Below are 19127 nucleotides of genomic sequence, written 5' to 3'. Positions count from 1 at the left end.
CGCGACATTATACGCACCTCATCCAAAATTTCGTCGATTAAATCCAATAATTCGATTTGCTACACATATTTTCTTGTTAAAAGTATTAGTACTAAAAAGTACCACTTCACAAAACTTTGAAATTGGTCAAAAACTTTTGAAGGCACCTCTGTTACAACACCGTAATCACATTCCAAAGTTCACTAAAGTTGATAAAAGGCGTATTATGTAAGGCTGGTACACTAAACAACACGTAATAATCATTTTATATTAAATTATAGCAACTTGAAACAAAAATAATCCTCAAGAAACGGACAACACACGAGTGACGCAGACACAAAATTCCAACCAAACACAAACCACTATACTAGCAACCAAAGTGCTATGAACGAACGAATGAATTGAAGCGTCATTATGTACCATAGACTAAAGAGTGTAATAACAGTCGATCACACGTGCAGATAAAAACGTGCCAAAATTTATATACTGTATGGAGTAGTTATCATTGAGTCCACTTTTGCTTGCAAAATCTGAATGTACACATAGACGAAATGACTCCTATGTATCGGTACGCCACCTACAATAATATTATAGAATCAAAAGATTATGTGAGCCGTTACGACCGGTTATAGGGCGCAGCACTTCAGGGTTGTTGGGTCCTACTTCTTTTTTTTTCCCTTCGGCTGGTTTGGTCAGAATGTCGTTATGTACTATTCAACATATTGTTCAAACCACACAAATTTTACGTATATAAGATCATTGATCTTATTATATAGAGTAGCTCATATTATCATTTATAGAGTATATGAAGGCTATTCCCATTTAATAAAACATCTTTTTTTTCATAATTTATTTGTATTTTGTTCTAAAATTGTACATTCACGCACATACACACAGTAATGGCAGAAATATTGTAATTTCAGTCTGCTCCAGATCAATACAAATGGCACTACTACACTATTACATACTATGAATGGATTTTTAATTAACAGCTAAGTACTCAAACTTGATTGACAAACACACATTACTCCAATAACATGGCATATTCAAAGTATAAACTAAAAATTAAAAAGGACTTATAAACTAAACAAAAAGCAAAAACTTGGCAAGGAAAAAAAACCAAAATCAAAATGAAAAATATTTATTATAGAAAATAATACTTAGTAATTCTACAAAATCGTAGGTATGTATCGATTTATCTTTATCCATAGTAGTCATACATAAATCAGGAGATTACAAATACAAAATGCCTAGGTATAAGAATAGAATAAATCTACAAAAAAGGGATCTTACAAATTATAATCTTAAAAGTTGTACGATTCTAGGGAGAACTTAGTCTACCCAATGTTTATTCATGTCTATTCATTAATAAAATGCAAAGTTCATAAATTTTGAACATAAGGCGGATTGTTCATTATCAGGAGATAATAATGTGATACATTATAAGTTTTTCCTCACATGATTAAAATTTGGGTGGACCCATGGTCTCAGTTGAGAATATTTTTCTTTGTACTGTCAAGATAACCCCATATGTAATTAATTATCAGAAGCGTTTCTTATTCGTAAAAGTCTAATGTAAACATGTACAAAAAACTATAATGTATGAAGACAAACGTACAAGAGTTATCGTGACAATCAAATTACACTAAAGTGAGAGTGTTGCATGTCAACAAATAAAGACATTTTACTGGTCAGAGCCTTCCTCCTCCTCATCCTCGTCCTGCTCCTCCTCAGTGGAAGCAGCATCCTTTTTCGGGGGGGCAGCTTCCTTACGCGGTCGCCCACGGCCGCGCCCTTCACCAGATCCACCCTGAATAATAGACAAATTATTAAAAACTTAACAGCCATAACAAAAGGACAAATTGTACCAATTTAAATAAAAACAAACCTTGGTTTTAGGTGCAGCCCTTTTCTTGGAGCCTTTGGGTCTGCCTCTTCCCCTTTTCGCTATCGGCGCCTGTTCGTCATCAGAGGACTTTGCAGATTCCTTAGCCTTGGTAGCTGCTGGTGGTCGACCCCTTTTCTTGGAATCTCCTTTGGGTTCCTGATGGAAAATTTAACAAGCTCAGTATATAAAAATCGAAAAAAAATGCGTTCAACACAAACTTTTGGATACTAACAGATTGTGTTCCATTGGATTTTGGTCTACCGCGTCCCTTCTTCTCAACCACTGTTGAACCATCATCAGACATTTCTCTCAAATTAAATCTGTACAGCTACACAAGTAAACCTGTAAGAAAACACAATACATGTATATCGAAATAATTGATTTAATGCACGCCGCTTTCGGTTGCAAATGGAGAACATAATTTCTATGGAAGTACAATATAATAATTAATTATGTTGCACCAAAAAATTATAAAAAATACATAAGAATGCGAGACAATAAGCTTACGAATAAGTAAAACTCAACAAACGCTATTAACGACCGTAAATCGTTAACAATGTAGGTAAAACAAATGAAATGTCAATAACCACATAAATGACGCCAAGCCGCCGAACATAATTAATTTCCGTACTATAGTACGGAATGTACTGAAATTTGCAACATACAAAAACTGACCAATTTAGCCAGAAATAGTAAGTATATAAAGAATACATACAATAGACGCTGACGCTACAACAATTTAGTAATTTCATGAGCCCAAGCCTATATAATGGAGTCTGCTTGGATTAGGTAGCTAAATTGGATATTGACAATGCAAAGCGAATTTACATTAATGTTTTGTTTTTGTAGCATTACTTCGTGAAGAAATTTTGCATAATTATTAAAAAATATTTAATTCTAGCAGAAAATTAAATTAAAATACTCACAGAATTGTTTACAGCGAACGTTATCGCAGTGGTCAAAAAGAATGTTATGGCGGGCCGGGAGAGTAGCGAACCGGTTGTTTGGCTGGCGTCTGTGTAGAGGGCGCCACTCAATCATTTAGAACTTATTTTTAGACTCATAATTTCCGTGTAAATATGTAATTTATTTATAAAAAACTGTCCACCTTTAAATTTTTTTTACAATAAAACTTGATAATACATAATTTGTTACCAAGGTAAAAGTTCACTACAGTGAAAATGTGTTAAAAATGTCATTTTAAAAATCGCGCTTAAAACTTCATGTTTGCATTTTCCGAGTAACCAGTTCTTGTCTATGGTTTTCGCAATTCGCACACACGCAGGCGCATTGCGACCCAAAAGTTCATTGCCATTGTCAAATAATAATAATAATATTCATTCATTCGTCATTCGTCAATCATTACATACTTCTTCCTTTAAGTTCTTCATAATACAACGACTACAACGCTAGTGACACACGATCCAATTTCAGTTACTGCTATTTAGAGCTAAAATCGTTAAGGACTCTGCGGATATACCTAGGTACGCAAGAAAAGAAGACATATTGAAGCGCTACTTCCGAATTAAGAGATACTTGTGGAGCGCGATTTTGTGTTCTTTTTGCGAATTGTTCCAACAAGAAGTTGTAAGCAAATTGAAAAGTTAATAATGCGTTGGGACAATTTTATCTCGGTCAATAGTAGATGGTACAGTATACTAATACTAGATAATATAGCGTTAGCATCATATAACTAGTAACAGAAGTTGATGTTGTGTGAGATGAATACATAACAGCAGCGGCGATTCTCGCGAATCGTTCAAATCGGCATCCAGGCAGCAAATCGGTAGAAATGTAGTAAATTTTTAAAAACTTTAAATGAGAGAAGGACATACACAGGAAATGACTTGGGGAGTCTTTTACGGCCAAGGTCTACGTCCTATAATAATTCCGAGGGGTTAAGAAACGATGCCAAGTCTCATTACTCTCCCTGTGTTTACGCACCTTCTAAAAGGAATACCCCCGAATTTTATATGACGACCCGACAAAGTTACTAATAAATGATTATTTCTTTAAGCCTATTAATTTTTCAACTCGTTGGATAATAGAAAGAATATAAATTAGATTTTTGTCCAGCGAAAACCATCATTTCCTTCCGAAATTATGGAAGTTGTGATTTTGTCAAACTTCGCCCTTGAGCACAGTGATACATGTCGCCAACCCGTTCCCCACCTATTCAGTGTGCCGTCAAATCTTGTCACAGGTGGGCTATTTGACATTGCGAAGGAGAAATTTATAGTTTACTTGGACGAAAAGTGGTTTATAACAGGTCTCTCTTCATCACCTTCCATTTTTTTGCGGTAAGTATAAAGGTTTATTTTATTATTTAATGCTGAATTCAATTATGTACTGAAAGTCTATCCTTGATATAATTTTTAGACTTAAGTTGCATGGGGTGTTTGCATAAATCATTGAAAACCGTCCATATCTCATTTGTTTCCACCTCATTGCCTGCCATTCCTTCCGATTTATTTGCTGGATGGTATTGATCTCATTTGGAAGGTAATGATTATTTTGAAGTGAAATTAAGGTTGCAGTTTTTACCTAACCACACATTTTTCACAAACATGACTATATGCAAACGTAAAAGAACTTGCCGATTAAGATATTTTACGTTAACATTTTTCTTTTTCGTTTACGTTACTAGGTTTACGTTGTTCAGTTTACTAAAAGATAGCAAATTAATTAATGGTGATCACAAATTACACTTAGGGTATCTCTAAAACGTGGAAATCTATTTAAATATGGCAAACAAAAGACCTTTCCAATGTTTGGCTAAATTAATAATTAACTCAGTGTGGCATCAACTTTGCTCGCTTAAAAACTTGCTAAAACATTTGTTAACTTTTGCGGGTGTAAGGATTATATTAATATTAGACGGTTTTAATAAATTCTGTATTTTTGGCAGTCATTTAACAAGATTTCGATGATTTTGCAGGTCCAGAGAGTGGCAAGGACGAACAAAACAAATAAAGCAAAAGATCGACTACGTAAGAAAGTTAAGTACATGAAAATAAAGAATAATACAGCATTTATAAGAAAAAAATAATAATTCAGAGCATAAAAATTATGACTACAAGAGCTCAGAGAGAATAAAGATGTCACGAAAACAGTCGTAAATATTATAAGAATTGAATTTTAATCGTCTTTATTAAAATATTCAAAAAAAATAATTCAATTACACAATGATCTTATTCTAAATTTGTAATATTACTAAAGTTAATCGCTACTGAGACTGACTCACGTTTACGAACATTTAAATCGTATTTGTATGGTGTTTTATTGTGTAAAGGCTAAAAGACAGAAGACAGAAATATTATAAAAAAAGAAGAGTAGTGGAAACGAAAAAAAAGTAAGATGCACTGAGACTATGAAAGTTGTAAAAAAATTACGTAATAAAATTAACCAACTTTAATTAAATAAAAAAAGTCATTTGAGAAAAGGAGTAAAGAAAATTAATTTCCTACAAAAATAAAATAAAAACATTAGAAAAGAAAGTTAATAACTTAGTAAGAGACATTCCAAAATATTAAGTTCAGGAAGTACAAAAGATTATTGTTTAATGAAACACTCCAGCGGGAATTGAATGAAAAATACAAAAATCCAAAAAATACCAAAAAACGGACAATCAGTTTGTCGGCATGAGAAATTAAAATATACCGTAACAAAATTAACGAACTATGAATACAAAGGCTTGATTGATATGATTATGCAATGTGAAATTTGATTAAATTACTAATTTTATATTTATAATTTATTATTTCCATGTTTTGATGTTTTTAAGATGTTACCTACATTTTTTATTTTGAATAAACTAGACTGATGTCTACTTATATGAGTCTCTGTCTCTTAATAAATTTTTATTTCTACAGATAAATCAAATTTTTACTACAATTTATTAAAATTTAATTATGAAATTATGATGAATTTTAGTATTCATATATTTATTCACTTTTCACTCAAAAAATGTTATTACTTTCTACAAGCACTCGTTAACATTATGTCATATTTTCATAATTATTACGTTCCATACAAACCCATTACCATCCTTTATTATTATTATTATACATTTTATTACCATCCACGCCTTCATTACCTTCCTTTAAATTATACCTAAAGTATATGGTCTCTAAGGGTAGTATTCCAGAACTGTACTCAATGCTCAAGTCAGGATTTGAGCAAACTTGAGTATGATTTCAAGCACTGGAAATACGACCCTAATGGCAAGGACTTGAGTATGATTTCTAGTGCTTTGCAATGCTCAAGTCCTGACTTGAGCATTGAGTAAAGTTCTTGAATACGACCCCTAGAGTGCCTTTCTCTTACATTTATTGGTCATGGGTATATTCGTATACCATTGTCATGTTTTAATTTCGATGAAAACGACAATATTTTAAATTTTAAAAAAACGTGCGAATTTGACGACTCGCGAGAACCAGCTGGCCTTAAACGGTCCATTCACTAACAAACCGCTGCGCAGACAGGAAACGCTCACATACTATCCTACACCACAGTATGGCCCACGTATGAAGTCTCGCTATACGTATTGCAGGATTGCAGGGGGGCTGCACGCTGCGACTATTTGTTTACAATATATAATTTTCATTCTTATAATTTGCATTCATTATCCTGCATTGTAGTTTGCCTAGCCATCCGCCGCCTAATGCAGAATTATGAATGAAGTCGCAGCGTGCTAGCGATCCTGCAATGTGTCCTGCGAGACTCCATACGTGGGCCATATGCAGGATAGTGTGTGAGCAGTCTCCTGTCTGCGCGGTGGACTGCTTTGCAGGTAGGTAGTGAATGGGTCGCAAGAGCACCAAGCAAAAACGTATCGACAGCTGAAGCCGAGCACGTACACACGATTTCTGAATGAAATCACGGGCAAGGAGGAGTTGCCTATCACGATACATACAGACAATCAATCTGCTATGGCAATAGCCCTAAATCCGGTGCAACATCAGCAGACAAAACGTGTTGATGTTCGCTATCATTTTATTAGAGAAGCATCAGGAAAGGATACTATAAAGTTCAAATATTTAGAAACCAAGTGCATGGTTGCTGATGCTTTAACAAAAGCAGTGTTAAAGGGCAAGCATGAATTTTGCCGTAGAGAAATGGGCGTGTACTGAGTGTTCATGACTGACAAGGTTTTTTGATAGTAAGTATAAGGAAAGCCAGGTGTGAATAAGAAGGAATGTCAGAGATCTTTTACGTACTGGCCCGTGTGACATTGATAGTTATTCTTTTTCAAATTTACTTTTTTTAATCCTCTAAGTTTTTACCTTTATTTTTTTCCATCCTCTAAGTTTTTACCTCATAGAATTCTCTTCATGTCAAGTTGTGTTTTTTTCATGTTATATATATTTTTATAAAAACCTTTGTTGAAATATTAAAATCAGTTTTTTCATTTATTCCAGGGTTTTTTCATTTATTAGGTCCAATTGTCTGAAGGCGCGCTCTCTATACTTTTGAGGGGAGACGAAATACACGTCCGATTCTTCCCTTCGATTTGAGCGTTTCCAATGCAAATTATTCAAAATCCCCAAAAACCAACGTTATAAATTTGGGAGAGCCGAGGTCATATTTCCCACATGTAATAATATTTATTCATTCTCAGTATTTATTATATTTTTATTGTTATGCTTAAAAATATGTCAAATAAGAAAGTCGGAATGTGGCCATCTATACATATACGTTATGCTATAATTAGAAATAAACTCAACAAGCTTGACGAATGGCAAGTTGTGGTATTAAGGTCTATCCACGCATACCCAGGACGTGGACGGACCGTGCTCTGTCAGGGGCTCAAAAAAATATCGTTGCGTATATTTTGTATGAACTCGTCCGCATATGTCCGTATCCAGGCCGGCACCGGGACTGGTCCGCAGTTCATACAAACTAGCACGCCCCGTCCACGTCCCGGGCACGGCCCTGGGATGTGTGGATAGCACTTTAAAATACCTATTGCTCGGCTTTGTTCGGCAACAGCTGTATTTTTTTCACACGGGGGACCGGTCAAAACACGAGGAAGGGTCGCGCGCTCAACACGCACCGACTGATCATCATCATCCTATTTAAGAGCCAGGCTCTTGTCGGTGACTGATAATAGTAGTAATTATAGAATACAAGATAAAATGCTTCTAATCCTACTGGATAATATTATACATATAAGCGGTTTGCTAATAATTCTAAATAAACGTTGCCTATATAAGCAGCGCATGTGCGATGTTGAAAAAAATATCAATATCGTTCATAAACAAAGAAATAAGTAGTGTTTTTATCAGTGATCATCAAAGTAACAAAAATATGATACAATTCTAGAATGCGAGGGCATTTTACCCACATAGCGTAGTCCAAACAAAATCCCCAAGTGAGTTGTTGAGTTGAAATTCCCTGCATTTGGGGAATTCCCCATAAATTGGCAATACTGCAGTCAGTTTTAAAAAAAAGTATGACGAAAGCATCGGACACTTATCGGACGTGTATTGAGTGAATCCGATGCGATAGTCGGATCCATAGATCATACACTATATTGTCGGATCCGACCATCAGACACGATATCGCACGTGTAATACACGTCCGATTGACACACAGGGAGCGATCCTAGTTAGTTCAATCGGTCAACTGAACTAGGTAGGTCTTCTAGTTGATTTAGTTCATTTAGTTCCTTAGTTGTTTCGTCTTGTCGTGGGCTCGGACATTGAACGAACGCTCCAAACTAGTAATTTTATTCACATGAACTACTACGGACTTGTAGTATTATAAAGGCAAAAGTACACACGATACTAAATATTTAAAAATACAATTAGTATGGAATCGGTACTATTTGATTGTTCTTCATATTTTACAGGTTTAAAGATTGTCATTCTAACTAAATATCCTTTTTTTATAAGAATTTTAGTTAGAATGGTGTGTTTAAAAATCAATATTTAGGCACAACTATTTCATATACTCGTACACGTAGGTTGATATTAACCGTTCCGAAATATCGGGAAAATAAAAAGAAGTCATACCGTGGCAAGAAACCTGATATTAGTGATAATTATTTATATTTAAGTACTTGGATTTATTTAGTTAGTTTAGCGTTTGTTTAATTAATAAATCGTTGTAATATTTGTATATAGTATATAGTGTGTGCGTTATTATTAATTATTATGAGTGTAATTTACTGTAAATAAAGTGTGCAAAGTTTTGTGCAAATTGTTAAAGTATGAAGGGTAGCTCATTGATTTATCGTCTATAACCTGTAACAACCACATTATGTAATAGTTACAAAACAAATGGAGTCGGTCGTAACTAACCATAAAAAACTGTAAACTATTCTACAGATAGACCATAGATGCTATACTTAACAAGTTAGCGTACGTCAACTATTTCACGTTTCTTTCCATTCGTTACATTATCACAAGACCTTTAGCTGCTAAAAATTATAATGTTAGCATTTTAAATAGCACGCTATACAAATTTAGCATTTAGCGTGCTGTGCGAATATAGCAGTTAATCTCATTACTAGTCGCAGCTGCAAGCCTTCCTGCAATGCGTCCTGCGAGACTACCAGTATTAGTAGTTTGTGACTACCATACGTGGGCCATACGCAGGATAGAGTGCAAAGAGTGTGAGCTGTCTCCGAGTAGAGGCGGGCGTTGAATGGACGAACTAGTCGAATCAACTGTTCACGTCCAATCGACGTCTCTACTGTCTACCGTTCTTCGGTTAACTAGTTGAATTCGTAGACGGTTAAACGGAGAGTCCACGCGTTAATCAACGCTCTGCGTCACGAGACGACGTGCGGACTTAGTCGAATTATACATAGAATTACATAGACAAATTATTTTGAACTTTCATTGTACTGTACGTGTAAGTTGATGTTTGAATACGTGCGATGAAGTAAGATAAGTCTGTTATGCTATTTATTATGATAGTGCATTAGTGCATTCAATATACAAAGAGGATGACGGTGTAGTTAATTCGCTAGAACGAGAGAGAGACGTTGCGCCCGTTGTGACGCAATGCCCTTGAATCTATCGGAATTAAACTCTATTGCAGTATGTTAAAAGCGTCGATAGCCTCGCTCATGTTAAACATTGGAAATTAATTAATTTCTAAAACTATAGTTCATATTCTCAAGAGCTACTTTAGTTGATTCAGTTAAACTCGTCTTACGAACGAAAATCAACTTAAGTTGAATGATCGACTAGTCGACAAATTGAGCTACTTTATCGTCGACGATGGACGGTTGCGTTTCGTTAACGGGAAACGCGTCGACGACCCATCTCTATCTCCGACAGCGTCGGACGAATAATGGGCTGATTAGCACATAGAGGGTAAAAAAAAATGTCTTGCAACCATAAACATATTGGAATCGATAATAAAGTTGCAGACTAGATTGGGTTCTACTTGTCTACAGTTATCTGTGAGATTGGGATTTAAATTGGATCGCTTGTGTACATTTTAAACCGATCTGTGTGTTGTTGTTTAGTTAATTAGTTACTTAAGTGTGTCATCACAGTAATAGAACAAGAGTGTCATTACAGTAATGAAACCACCATTGGAACCAAGTAAAGACGACTGTTGTAACAGTGGTTGTAATCCCTGCATATTTGACGTTTTTGAAAAGCAACTCAAATTGTACCAACAATTTATAGAATCTGGAACAAAACTACCTGATGACCTCTCAGAAAATGGAATATCACAAACTGAATATACAAAATATCAACTAATACAAGCTACTGAAGTCTGTGACTCTCATAAATTATTAGTATTCAAATCAATCAGTGTAGATGGCAAAAAAGTCAGATGGAAACCTGGAGACCACTTTCTTCTCAAGTATATTTCAAAAGATTTGTGTTGTACAAAAGCTTACACACCTATTAAACAGAAAGATTGTTCAAAAGACCATGATTTTGCTATAATCCTTAAAGTGTATTATGATGGATTAGTATCAAATTATTTAAACGATCTACAAGAAGGTGACATTACATTATGGCGAGGCCCTTATGGTGCCTTCGAAATAACTCCAAACAAGTTCAATAGACTCATAATGATCGCTCAAGGTACCGGTATTGCTACGTTTATATCGATTATAAAAAATATACTTGACAATGAAGATGATATCACTAAAATGTTTTTATATTATTGTACACAAAGTGAAAACACAATATTATTTAGAAGTGAATTATATGCTTTTAAACAATATTGGAATTTCACATATAAAATATTCATCAACAACTATTCGGAACATACAAAATACAAGTATCAAGAGCCAATAACTCATCACAAATTCAGTTTAGAAGATTTAGAACCCTTGGAATTTTTTCAATGTAATAGTCAGTTCCTTGTGTGTGGTTCAGAAAACTTTATTAATACATATAAACAATTGTTACTATGTGGCAAATGTAGAATAGAGAATATATTTACGTTTTGATACTGTGTGTGGCCCTTTTATTTCAACTACCACATCCTTAACTTTTTCAATTGCAATGCATAAAAAGTGCACATTACATTACATACAATCAATGTTGATTTGGCATATATGATATTCAATAGAATTTCTTGAAGACTGATTAAAATAACATTTGCGTGTTTGCCACTTTTCATAAAATTTTATATAAGTTGTTGTCGACAGTTTTATCAATAGATCGTGAAAGTGATGAAATTTTGCCAAAATTGTCTTAATTGTGAATGTTACAACATATTAATGATTACTAATTGCCTTCTTTATTCTTTTTTTTTTTTTTGACAGGAAGCCTACTAGTATCAAAATTTTTGTTCATATACATTTTAATAAGAACTGGCAAATTTTTATTATCTGCATTGATTTCAAATGAAAAACTTTAAAATATATAACCTCTTTGTATTTCTAATGGACATAGTTCTAAATGTGTATAATGTTATCACAATTCAAATGAACATAATATTATGCCCAGCAGTTGGATGAACAATGGGCTGATGATGATTCAAATGAAACAAGTTTTATTGCATACCAATAAGCATTTATTTCATCACAATAAACATACCCAACATTAGTCGATAGAATACTTAACGACCACAACACTAGCTGCTTGCAAGCGAGCAACACTTTTGCACTATCAACTGTCATTTTACTCCATCATCTTCAAAAGACAAGACTAGGGATGGGTAATATAGCTATTTCTGAATATTGTATCGAAACTATATATTGATATTTGAAATCTGATTTCGAAACTATATAATTTTCTGAAACTATATCCATACCTGAGAAGCATAACATAGGCAGTCTCCAATTGGAGCGATGCCAATCTTGTCAAATTTAACGCTACCAAAACGACTCCGACTTTTCGTGATATATCCATACCGATAGCCGACTGCCTCCAGCTACTTGAATTGACCTGTCGTCTAATTTGAATTTCGGCATTTGAATTTGAACCGCTACTCACTAATAAGCATTTTATGTAAGTTCGGAGTTACAGTGTTATGCTCGATTTTAGTACAGATACAGTATAATGTTATAAGTTAACGAAAACTTATAGTATATAGACCACGATCGATCGAGATCTATATATATAAACTTGGGAAGGAATATACCGCGAAATCCCCGAATTGAGGTTAGATAGTCTCGCTACCCTTACACGAATTCAAGAAAAATTTCTGTTTAAATATGAAAAAGTCTAGCATAAAAAGCATCCGGGCCAAGCCCTCCGCCAGTGATACGCCTTCACGGGCGACTCTGGTGGACCCGAACATAGACTCGCCGGGGTTTGTGGTTAACTGCAGGGATGAACACGTTTGTCTGCCGGTAACATGTGGCCGGAGCGTTTGTCCCGCACGCAGCTATCGCGTTTTAGTAGCGATCTACACGAGGGCCTAAGGCGAAGAGTTGCGCGGGTCACGTGAGTTGCACTTTAGCGCAAGACACTACGACCAGCATCTTCCACTAGCCCGGAGAGCCAATAAAGGATAAGCTAGACATCCTCCGATCCCTCCAGATGCATAGGTTTATGGGAACTACAGAGACGCTTCGGCGTCGAGAAATGAGCGTGTCTACGGCTCCGCCACCAACGGCTTAACGGTGGCAACCGTTAGTTGCGTACTGCGCAACTCAGTGAGCGTGCCTACGGCTTCGGTACCTATCTGGGACTATTTTACAGAGGGTGATGTACGTGTACCCGGGGCAGCTCACCCAAGGCACTAGCCTTTTGAGAACCGGATGAAGTTCGTGCAAACGGGCTAAGCTGGGGCCAAGACCTGACTGAGATGGGCCCTGTGCGAGCTTGCTCGCACAGGTGCCTTACCCGTATTACCTAGAGGTTGATATGGAGGGTCACTATAAACAAAACTTATGTATGTAGAAAGATAAAGTAGCTGTCTGCACAGCTAGACGAGAATAATGAATTGGTAAAGAATTCTCAGAGATCTGGGTAAAATAGCCCTCAATTATTTGATAATGAAAATTTCGTTAAAACTCCCGCTGATCCTTATGCTACAGCTACTATTATTATTGTAATAATTCTGATCTTGACTGGACGCCTCCTGAACCTTCACAAGGGATAGATCACTTTACATAGTACCTACACGTACGTGACTCCGAAATATTAAGAATTATAGTACTATTTTCATGAAAAAATAATTTTAAAAAGTAATTTTGAACATAAAAACTTGTTCATAATTTTTGTAGCAACAAAAATTAAAAAAAACTTATTTTTGAAGTACTTTAACCTTTGTCGGTATCAGTCATTCCATCACACGATCGGTACATACAATGATTTTGTATTTTTAATTCTTATTGTGGGTCGTATTCAGATAACCTCCAAAAATGTGTCCCTTTCAATAACTTTTATGTTATTACAGCATTCAGCTAAGCATTATCATAATATGATTGCTTACTTACTTAGTCTGTGTTACACATAAAAAGACTGCTTTACTACGTCACAGTAATAAATAAAAATTAAAAACGTGGGCAATTTCTCATTCATGGGAGCCGGTTCCACATCGACCTAATTTTAAGAAAAGAAGAGAAACGATTACACACTCGTGGAAATCGCAATTTTCCCATCGAGGATAAACTCTAATAACTTACACGTCGAAGACATACCGTGACTTTCCAATTTATTATAAACAAACATGTTTTTTTGGAAATAGGTACAAAATGTGTTTCAATTTTTCGTATCATTATAGCGTCAATTCAACTAAAAGTCCCCTAATAACATACCATACCGCATCACCTACACCCTTCGCACACGTGAGAAGGGGCTCCTGTCGGACTGGAGTGTGCACAGTGAAGTAACCTGTGCATCTCCGTTTTAGAAAAAAATCGACTTAAATACCAGTTTCAGCGCTAGTGACTAAATCGTTCTCATTCATGTAAAGCTATCTATCTAAATAAGTATTAAGTAATAGTTTTATAAACTTTATTGTACATCAATTAGACAAAGGGAAGTTTGAAATCCATGCACTTTTATAAAGGTCCAGCCTTCAGCATATTTTACACACTTGACAATTAAAAATGTATCCAAATATCATTATTGTCGCTCTCATTCTTGTCTACTTTTAAGTCAAACAGTTACTTTAACAGTTATTTAGTTGAAATATAACAATTAGATGGTGATAGTGGTGGTGATGACGATGAGGATGATGACGATGATGATTGTAGAGATGATAACCATGATTGTGATGATGATGTGAATGGTAATAATGCTTATGATAATGGTTATCATGATGATGATGTTAATGGTGGTGATGATGATATATTGATGTACAACAAAGTTTGACAAATGACATTAACAAAATACTTATTTAGATTTATTTATTAATTACAGCTTGGCAAAAAAGAGTATGGATTTAATGAGGGCGCCTAGATCAAATATGTGGCAACCCGATATACTACGACGAAAAATGTTTAGATAATTGTTATTTTTATTTATTGTTAAAGGCTTTTAGCGCCCAGACACACGACCCAAAACTTTCTTGGTAGGCAACAACATTTAAATTTCTCGGAATAATACAACCGCACGTTGTCCACGCGGTCGCCAAATGGACGAAAGCTAAGCCAGCCTCGTATGAAATTCTCCAAACTCTTCTCTTATTTCCAAAATGGGATGAACCCAAAATCATCACACCTCTTTTTTTTCTTCTTTGCATTATTTGTATAAGTAATAATGCAATAACAACTTGTTTCTTTGTAGTTAAACTTCGCATAATTTTAGTAACTGGACGAACCCAAGTCGGCAAGCAGTACTTGTGTGGTGAAGTTTTTGTTTCTTGAAAATTCTGAATTTAACACGTTCCCTGTGCATGCATCATATGTGATGCATTTCGAGGTCCAAACGACACGTGAGTGCACCACATATGACTATATGAGACACGACCCTTTGTAAATTTAAAAGTTTTTCAAAATTTGCAAGTGCAAGCTAGATCATCTTTATTTGCTTGCACGTATGGACCACAAAAATTGTGACAATAAGCAAGTGGTACCGGATGACTTTTTAACCAATGTTGCCAGATTATTACTATCAAAATAAATCACGAAAAATATTTATTATTTTTTTATTACAAGTTAGAAAGATCTAATTATTGACTTGCGTATACGGCACGTGATAATAAAAACTAAACAATAATCAAATAAACAATGTCATAAAACCCAAGAAACAAAAATTGTCTGGTAAGCACAACTAAAATCATTATTTAATGGCTAGCATTGTAGCAATGAAGGCACAATGCTTTTTTACACATCAAACATTCGGTGTCCGTTTGCTTTGCCTTTTTACGAGCTTCTGTAGGTGTGTTGCCTTGTTCAGTCATAATTTTGTAGCAACCAACACAACGCTTTCTGGAAATTTTGGTAGCACATCGGCGTGGGATTTTGGTCAATTCATGGCGGGAATAGTTAGATGTCATTGATGGCCCAGCTAACGGCTCAGCATCTTGAATTTCCAGGAGATGACTGATAATTATTTCATGACCTGTCAGCAGTGTCATTTTATTATTTCAATGGAGGTCCTTGTAGATCAAAATTGCATTTACAACAGCTACCGACATCAGATCACCCGCAATTTATTTTATACCAAAAACAAGTTTTGCGAATGGGCGAATTGTAACTTGCGAGCTGATCAGCTATATCAATGCCCTTCTTGCCGCGATTGTAATCTAATACAATTTTAGGTTTCATGATTGGCCTGAAACCGGTAGACATTGCCATTTGATGATCATGACATGTTGATAAAACCAAAACTTTGTCAAACACTTAGATAACTTTATAACTCGTAACACTTTATAATAAACTTTCACTAACTTTTTCTATCTTTTCACGGTATAGACTACAGATATTTAACTAAAACATCTGTCAAAATGACTCTAAACGTGCATGAATTATATGCATTAAGTAAACAACTAGTACGTGCATGCACCATATATGTGGCATCAAGTAAAGAGCTCATACGTGCGTGTATCATATATGGGGCACTCGGGAAAAATTAGATAATGGAAAGGGAGTTTATGAAAATGAATTTTCTATCCATAAATGTACTAATATTATATCAGTGAGGGGTCAATTTTTGATTTCTAGTTCCACAGGGAACGTGTTAACATGTAAATTCTAAATAAATAAAGCGTATTTTGTTATAACAGTTCGGTCTCTAAACACGTGAACTCCGTCACCGCGTCACGGCCGCGCGGCGGCGACATATTCGCGTCAAATAAACGCGCCCTTAGAGTTAATTTTCAATTACCATCAGACTCGATCCATCCACAGTAATAATAATAACATAATATTATATAGCAACATAATATGATCCCTCACAGAATTATTTGTTTTTATAATTTAAATGACCTTTTTCCTTGTTACTAAGGGAGATTCGAGCAGGTTTAATAATTATAATAAAATAAATAGAATAAAAGGGAAAATGAACCATTTATTGTTTGTACAATTTATTCTAATAAAACAAAATAACAATTTAAACTTTTTTAATAAATACTAATTTTCGGATAATTTCGCGGTTTTTTAGATTCATTTTACTCCCGACGTTTCGAAGACTGATTCCTTCATGGTCACGGGGCGGAATGAGCTGTTGGTCGTCTTCGATGTCCAACATTCGCGTAAACTTATAAAATTTTAAATCAATCAGATTCCAAAACATTTTCATCGAGATATTCCACCCCAGAAAACTCTATTGTATCTTGGCTAGACGTTCCGGCAACAACAAACTCATCTGAATCACATGAATCTGAAGTGGTCTCGCTACTGCTCTCATCTCTGACGTTAAGAACCAATTTTTCAATGTTGTCATACATAGTCATACCCCTTTCAAACTCTTTTTCAATTTTAATAACATGTTGGCGTGAATTTTTCCAATCTTCGGCAGTAATCGCTTGGAATGCTTGTTCAGCTGCCATCTGTCGGAATAAAAATATTATTGATTATGAGTTCAACTTAATAACATTAAGAAAAACGAATTATGAACTAGATCCCTACCTTTATGTCAATGGACCCTACATTGACAGAGGCAATTTTATGTTTTGCAATTCCCCATATCAATTCAATAGGATTGAGGTCATAATGATATGGAGGCAGCCGTACTATTAGGACAACACTATGTAGTCCGTTGCTTAGCGACCAGCTATTGTTTTGTCAGTGTTGTATTGTAAGAAAAATTGATATTGAAGTATACACTTATTATCGTCAAAGGTTCTTTGTTTTAAACTATATATCTCCTACCGCTTTATCTTTAACATGGTAGCAGAGATTTAAAGATACAGTGTAAATGTAAATAAGTTTTATTTCTGGGAAAGAAAATATTTTACTTTTCTTGCAAAAACTTGTAACTAGCCTGACGTCACTATGGAAAAGGGGATTGCAGAGGCATCGAAAGTTCAAGTAATGCAACTGGATGACAAAAACTATAAGCATTGGAGATATAGAATTGAAACAGTGTGCAAGGCAATTCCCGGAGCTGATGATATTTTAAACGGAAAAACCCGTAAGCCTGTTGAACCTTCAGCGACTGGTGTCGTTACCACCGATGCTGCCGCTAAGACGAAATATGAGAAGGATTTGTATCAATTTTTATCAGTTGACTGTGCTGTCTTGACTTTGATGACGACAAACATGACAGATGAGATACTAGACCAAGTCATGCGATACAAAAGCTCTAAAGAGGTATGGGATGAGCTAGAACGTCTATATTGTGGAAGTAGCGAAGATAGAAGCTATGACCTATGTCTTAAGTTCTTTGATTACACAAAGGATCCTGAGCATGATATAAGAAAGCACATATCTACGTTGAAAAACATTTGGCATGATTTAAACGGCCAATTCGACACGAATCTGCCGGAAATATTGCTGATATGTAAAATTCTTGGCACTTTGCCCAAAGATTACTTTGCTTTCAAATCAAGCTGGCTCTTAGTAACAAAAAACGATCGGACAATTGACAACCTAACCTCACAGCTTAGTGCTTATGAAAAAGCCTTGGCAAGTAAAGAAGAAACAGAGAATTCTGAAGAAGTGTTAACAATAAAAACACAGAAAAAAAGAAAAGTTTTCAAATGCAATTATTGTGGACAAACTGGACATAGTGTTCGTAAATGCCAAAAGTGGATTAACGATGGACGTCCACCAAAGTCATCAAATGATGATAAGAAACCAAATGTAAACCTGACAGTGTTAGCTATAGAAGCTGGATTACCAATAGATAAGACAAACTGGTACGTCGATAATGGTGCGACAAGCCACGTCACAAACAGCGGTGATTTCTTCGAAAGTTTTGAACACTTTAAAAATTTACATACGGTGACTGCTGCAAATGGACAAACCATTGAAGCTATCGGAATAGGCAATATTAGAGCTGAAGCCAATGTCAATGGTAAAATTGAGCATATATTGCTAAAGGATGTTTGGTATGTTCCACAGATTAAAAGAAACTTATTCTCAGTACTCTCTGCACACGATAACTCATCTGCAAGTACGTTTGAGTCTACGCCGAAACAATGCGTACTAAAAGTAAATGGAAATACCAAAGTAATTGGAACTAGAGAGATTAAAGGAGGACTATACAAGTTAAATATAAAATGTGTAACCCCTAATAATCAAGAAGTCAATCAGTTACTGTCTAATCCATTACAAGTGTACCATGAAAGGTTGGCACATCAGAATAAAAGACATGTGCGTCAGTTAATTGAACAAGAGTTTGGGTTAAAAGTTGAGAGTAGCCAATCTGACATTTGCGAGGGCTGCATCTATGGAAAAGCTCATAAGCAATCTTTCGGTAAAAGGATTAGAGCCACT

The 19127-nt window shown here is 35.2% G+C and overlaps 3 protein-coding genes across 5 annotated transcripts in view; 1 reads left to right on the top strand and 2 right to left on the bottom strand.

Moving 5' to 3' along the window:
• LOC113236920 (afadin) overlaps positions 1–305 on the bottom strand; it is a 94547-nt gene extending 94242 nt beyond the window's left edge. For 2 of the 3 annotated variants that reach the window (XM_026473142.1, XM_026473140.1), the window contains exon 1: positions 18–305. The gene's annotated coding sequence lies outside the window, so the exon portion shown is untranslated. The remainder of the gene's footprint in view (positions 1–17) is intronic. The other variant, XM_026473143.1, reaches the window with a different exon arrangement.
• A 966-nt stretch (positions 306–1271) lies between these two features.
• LOC113236777 (high mobility group protein I-like) lies at positions 1272–2898 on the bottom strand. Its single transcript, XM_026472945.1, has 4 exons — positions 2794–2898; positions 2100–2209; positions 1868–2023; positions 1272–1789 (listed from the first exon to the last, which is right to left on the bottom strand). The coding sequence occupies exons 2-4, from the start codon at positions 2169–2171 to the stop codon at positions 1664–1666; spliced, it is 354 nt and encodes a 117-aa protein (XP_026328730.1). The 5' UTR covers positions 2172–2209; positions 2794–2898; the 3' UTR covers positions 1272–1663.
• Positions 2899–10179: 7281 nt separating this feature from the next.
• LOC113236587 (NADH-cytochrome b5 reductase-like) lies at positions 10180–11449 on the top strand. Its single transcript, XM_026472726.1, has one exon. It carries the CDS (start codon positions 10407–10409, stop codon positions 11292–11294), a length of 888 nt encoding a protein of 295 aa, XP_026328511.1. The 5' UTR covers positions 10180–10406; the 3' UTR covers positions 11295–11449.
• Positions 11450–19127: the final 7678 nt, after the last annotated feature.

This window comes from Hyposmocoma kahamanoa, unplaced genomic scaffold (genome assembly GCF_003589595.1).
Source record: "Hyposmocoma kahamanoa isolate Upper Pololo Valley unplaced genomic scaffold, ASM358959v1 92, whole genome shotgun sequence".
Taxonomy (NCBI): domain Eukaryota; kingdom Metazoa; phylum Arthropoda; class Insecta; order Lepidoptera; family Cosmopterigidae; genus Hyposmocoma; species Hyposmocoma kahamanoa.
The sequence above is the reverse complement of the archived record's forward strand: the minus strand, read 5'-3'. Positions and strand labels throughout refer to the sequence as shown.

What these genes read in the sequence shown, in the direction of transcription:
- LOC113236777 (XM_026472945.1), bottom strand. Translation starts at nt 2,171, where the DNA reads ATGTCTGATGATGGTTCAACAGTGGTTGAGAAGAAGGGACGCGGTAGA. An exon ending in AATCCAATGGAACACAATCT is followed by an intron (nt 2,024 to 2,099) that starts GTTAGTATCCAA and finishes ATTTTCCATCAG; the next exon opens with GAACCCAAAGGAGATTCCAA. An exon ending in GGGCTGCACCTAAAACCAAG is followed by an intron (nt 1,790 to 1,867) that starts GTTTGTTTTTAT and finishes TCTATTATTCAG; the next exon opens with GGTGGATCTGGTGAAGGGCG.
- LOC113236587 (XM_026472726.1), top strand. Translation starts at nt 10,407, where the DNA reads ATGAAACCACCATTGGAACCAAGTAAAGACGACTGTTGTAACAGTGGT.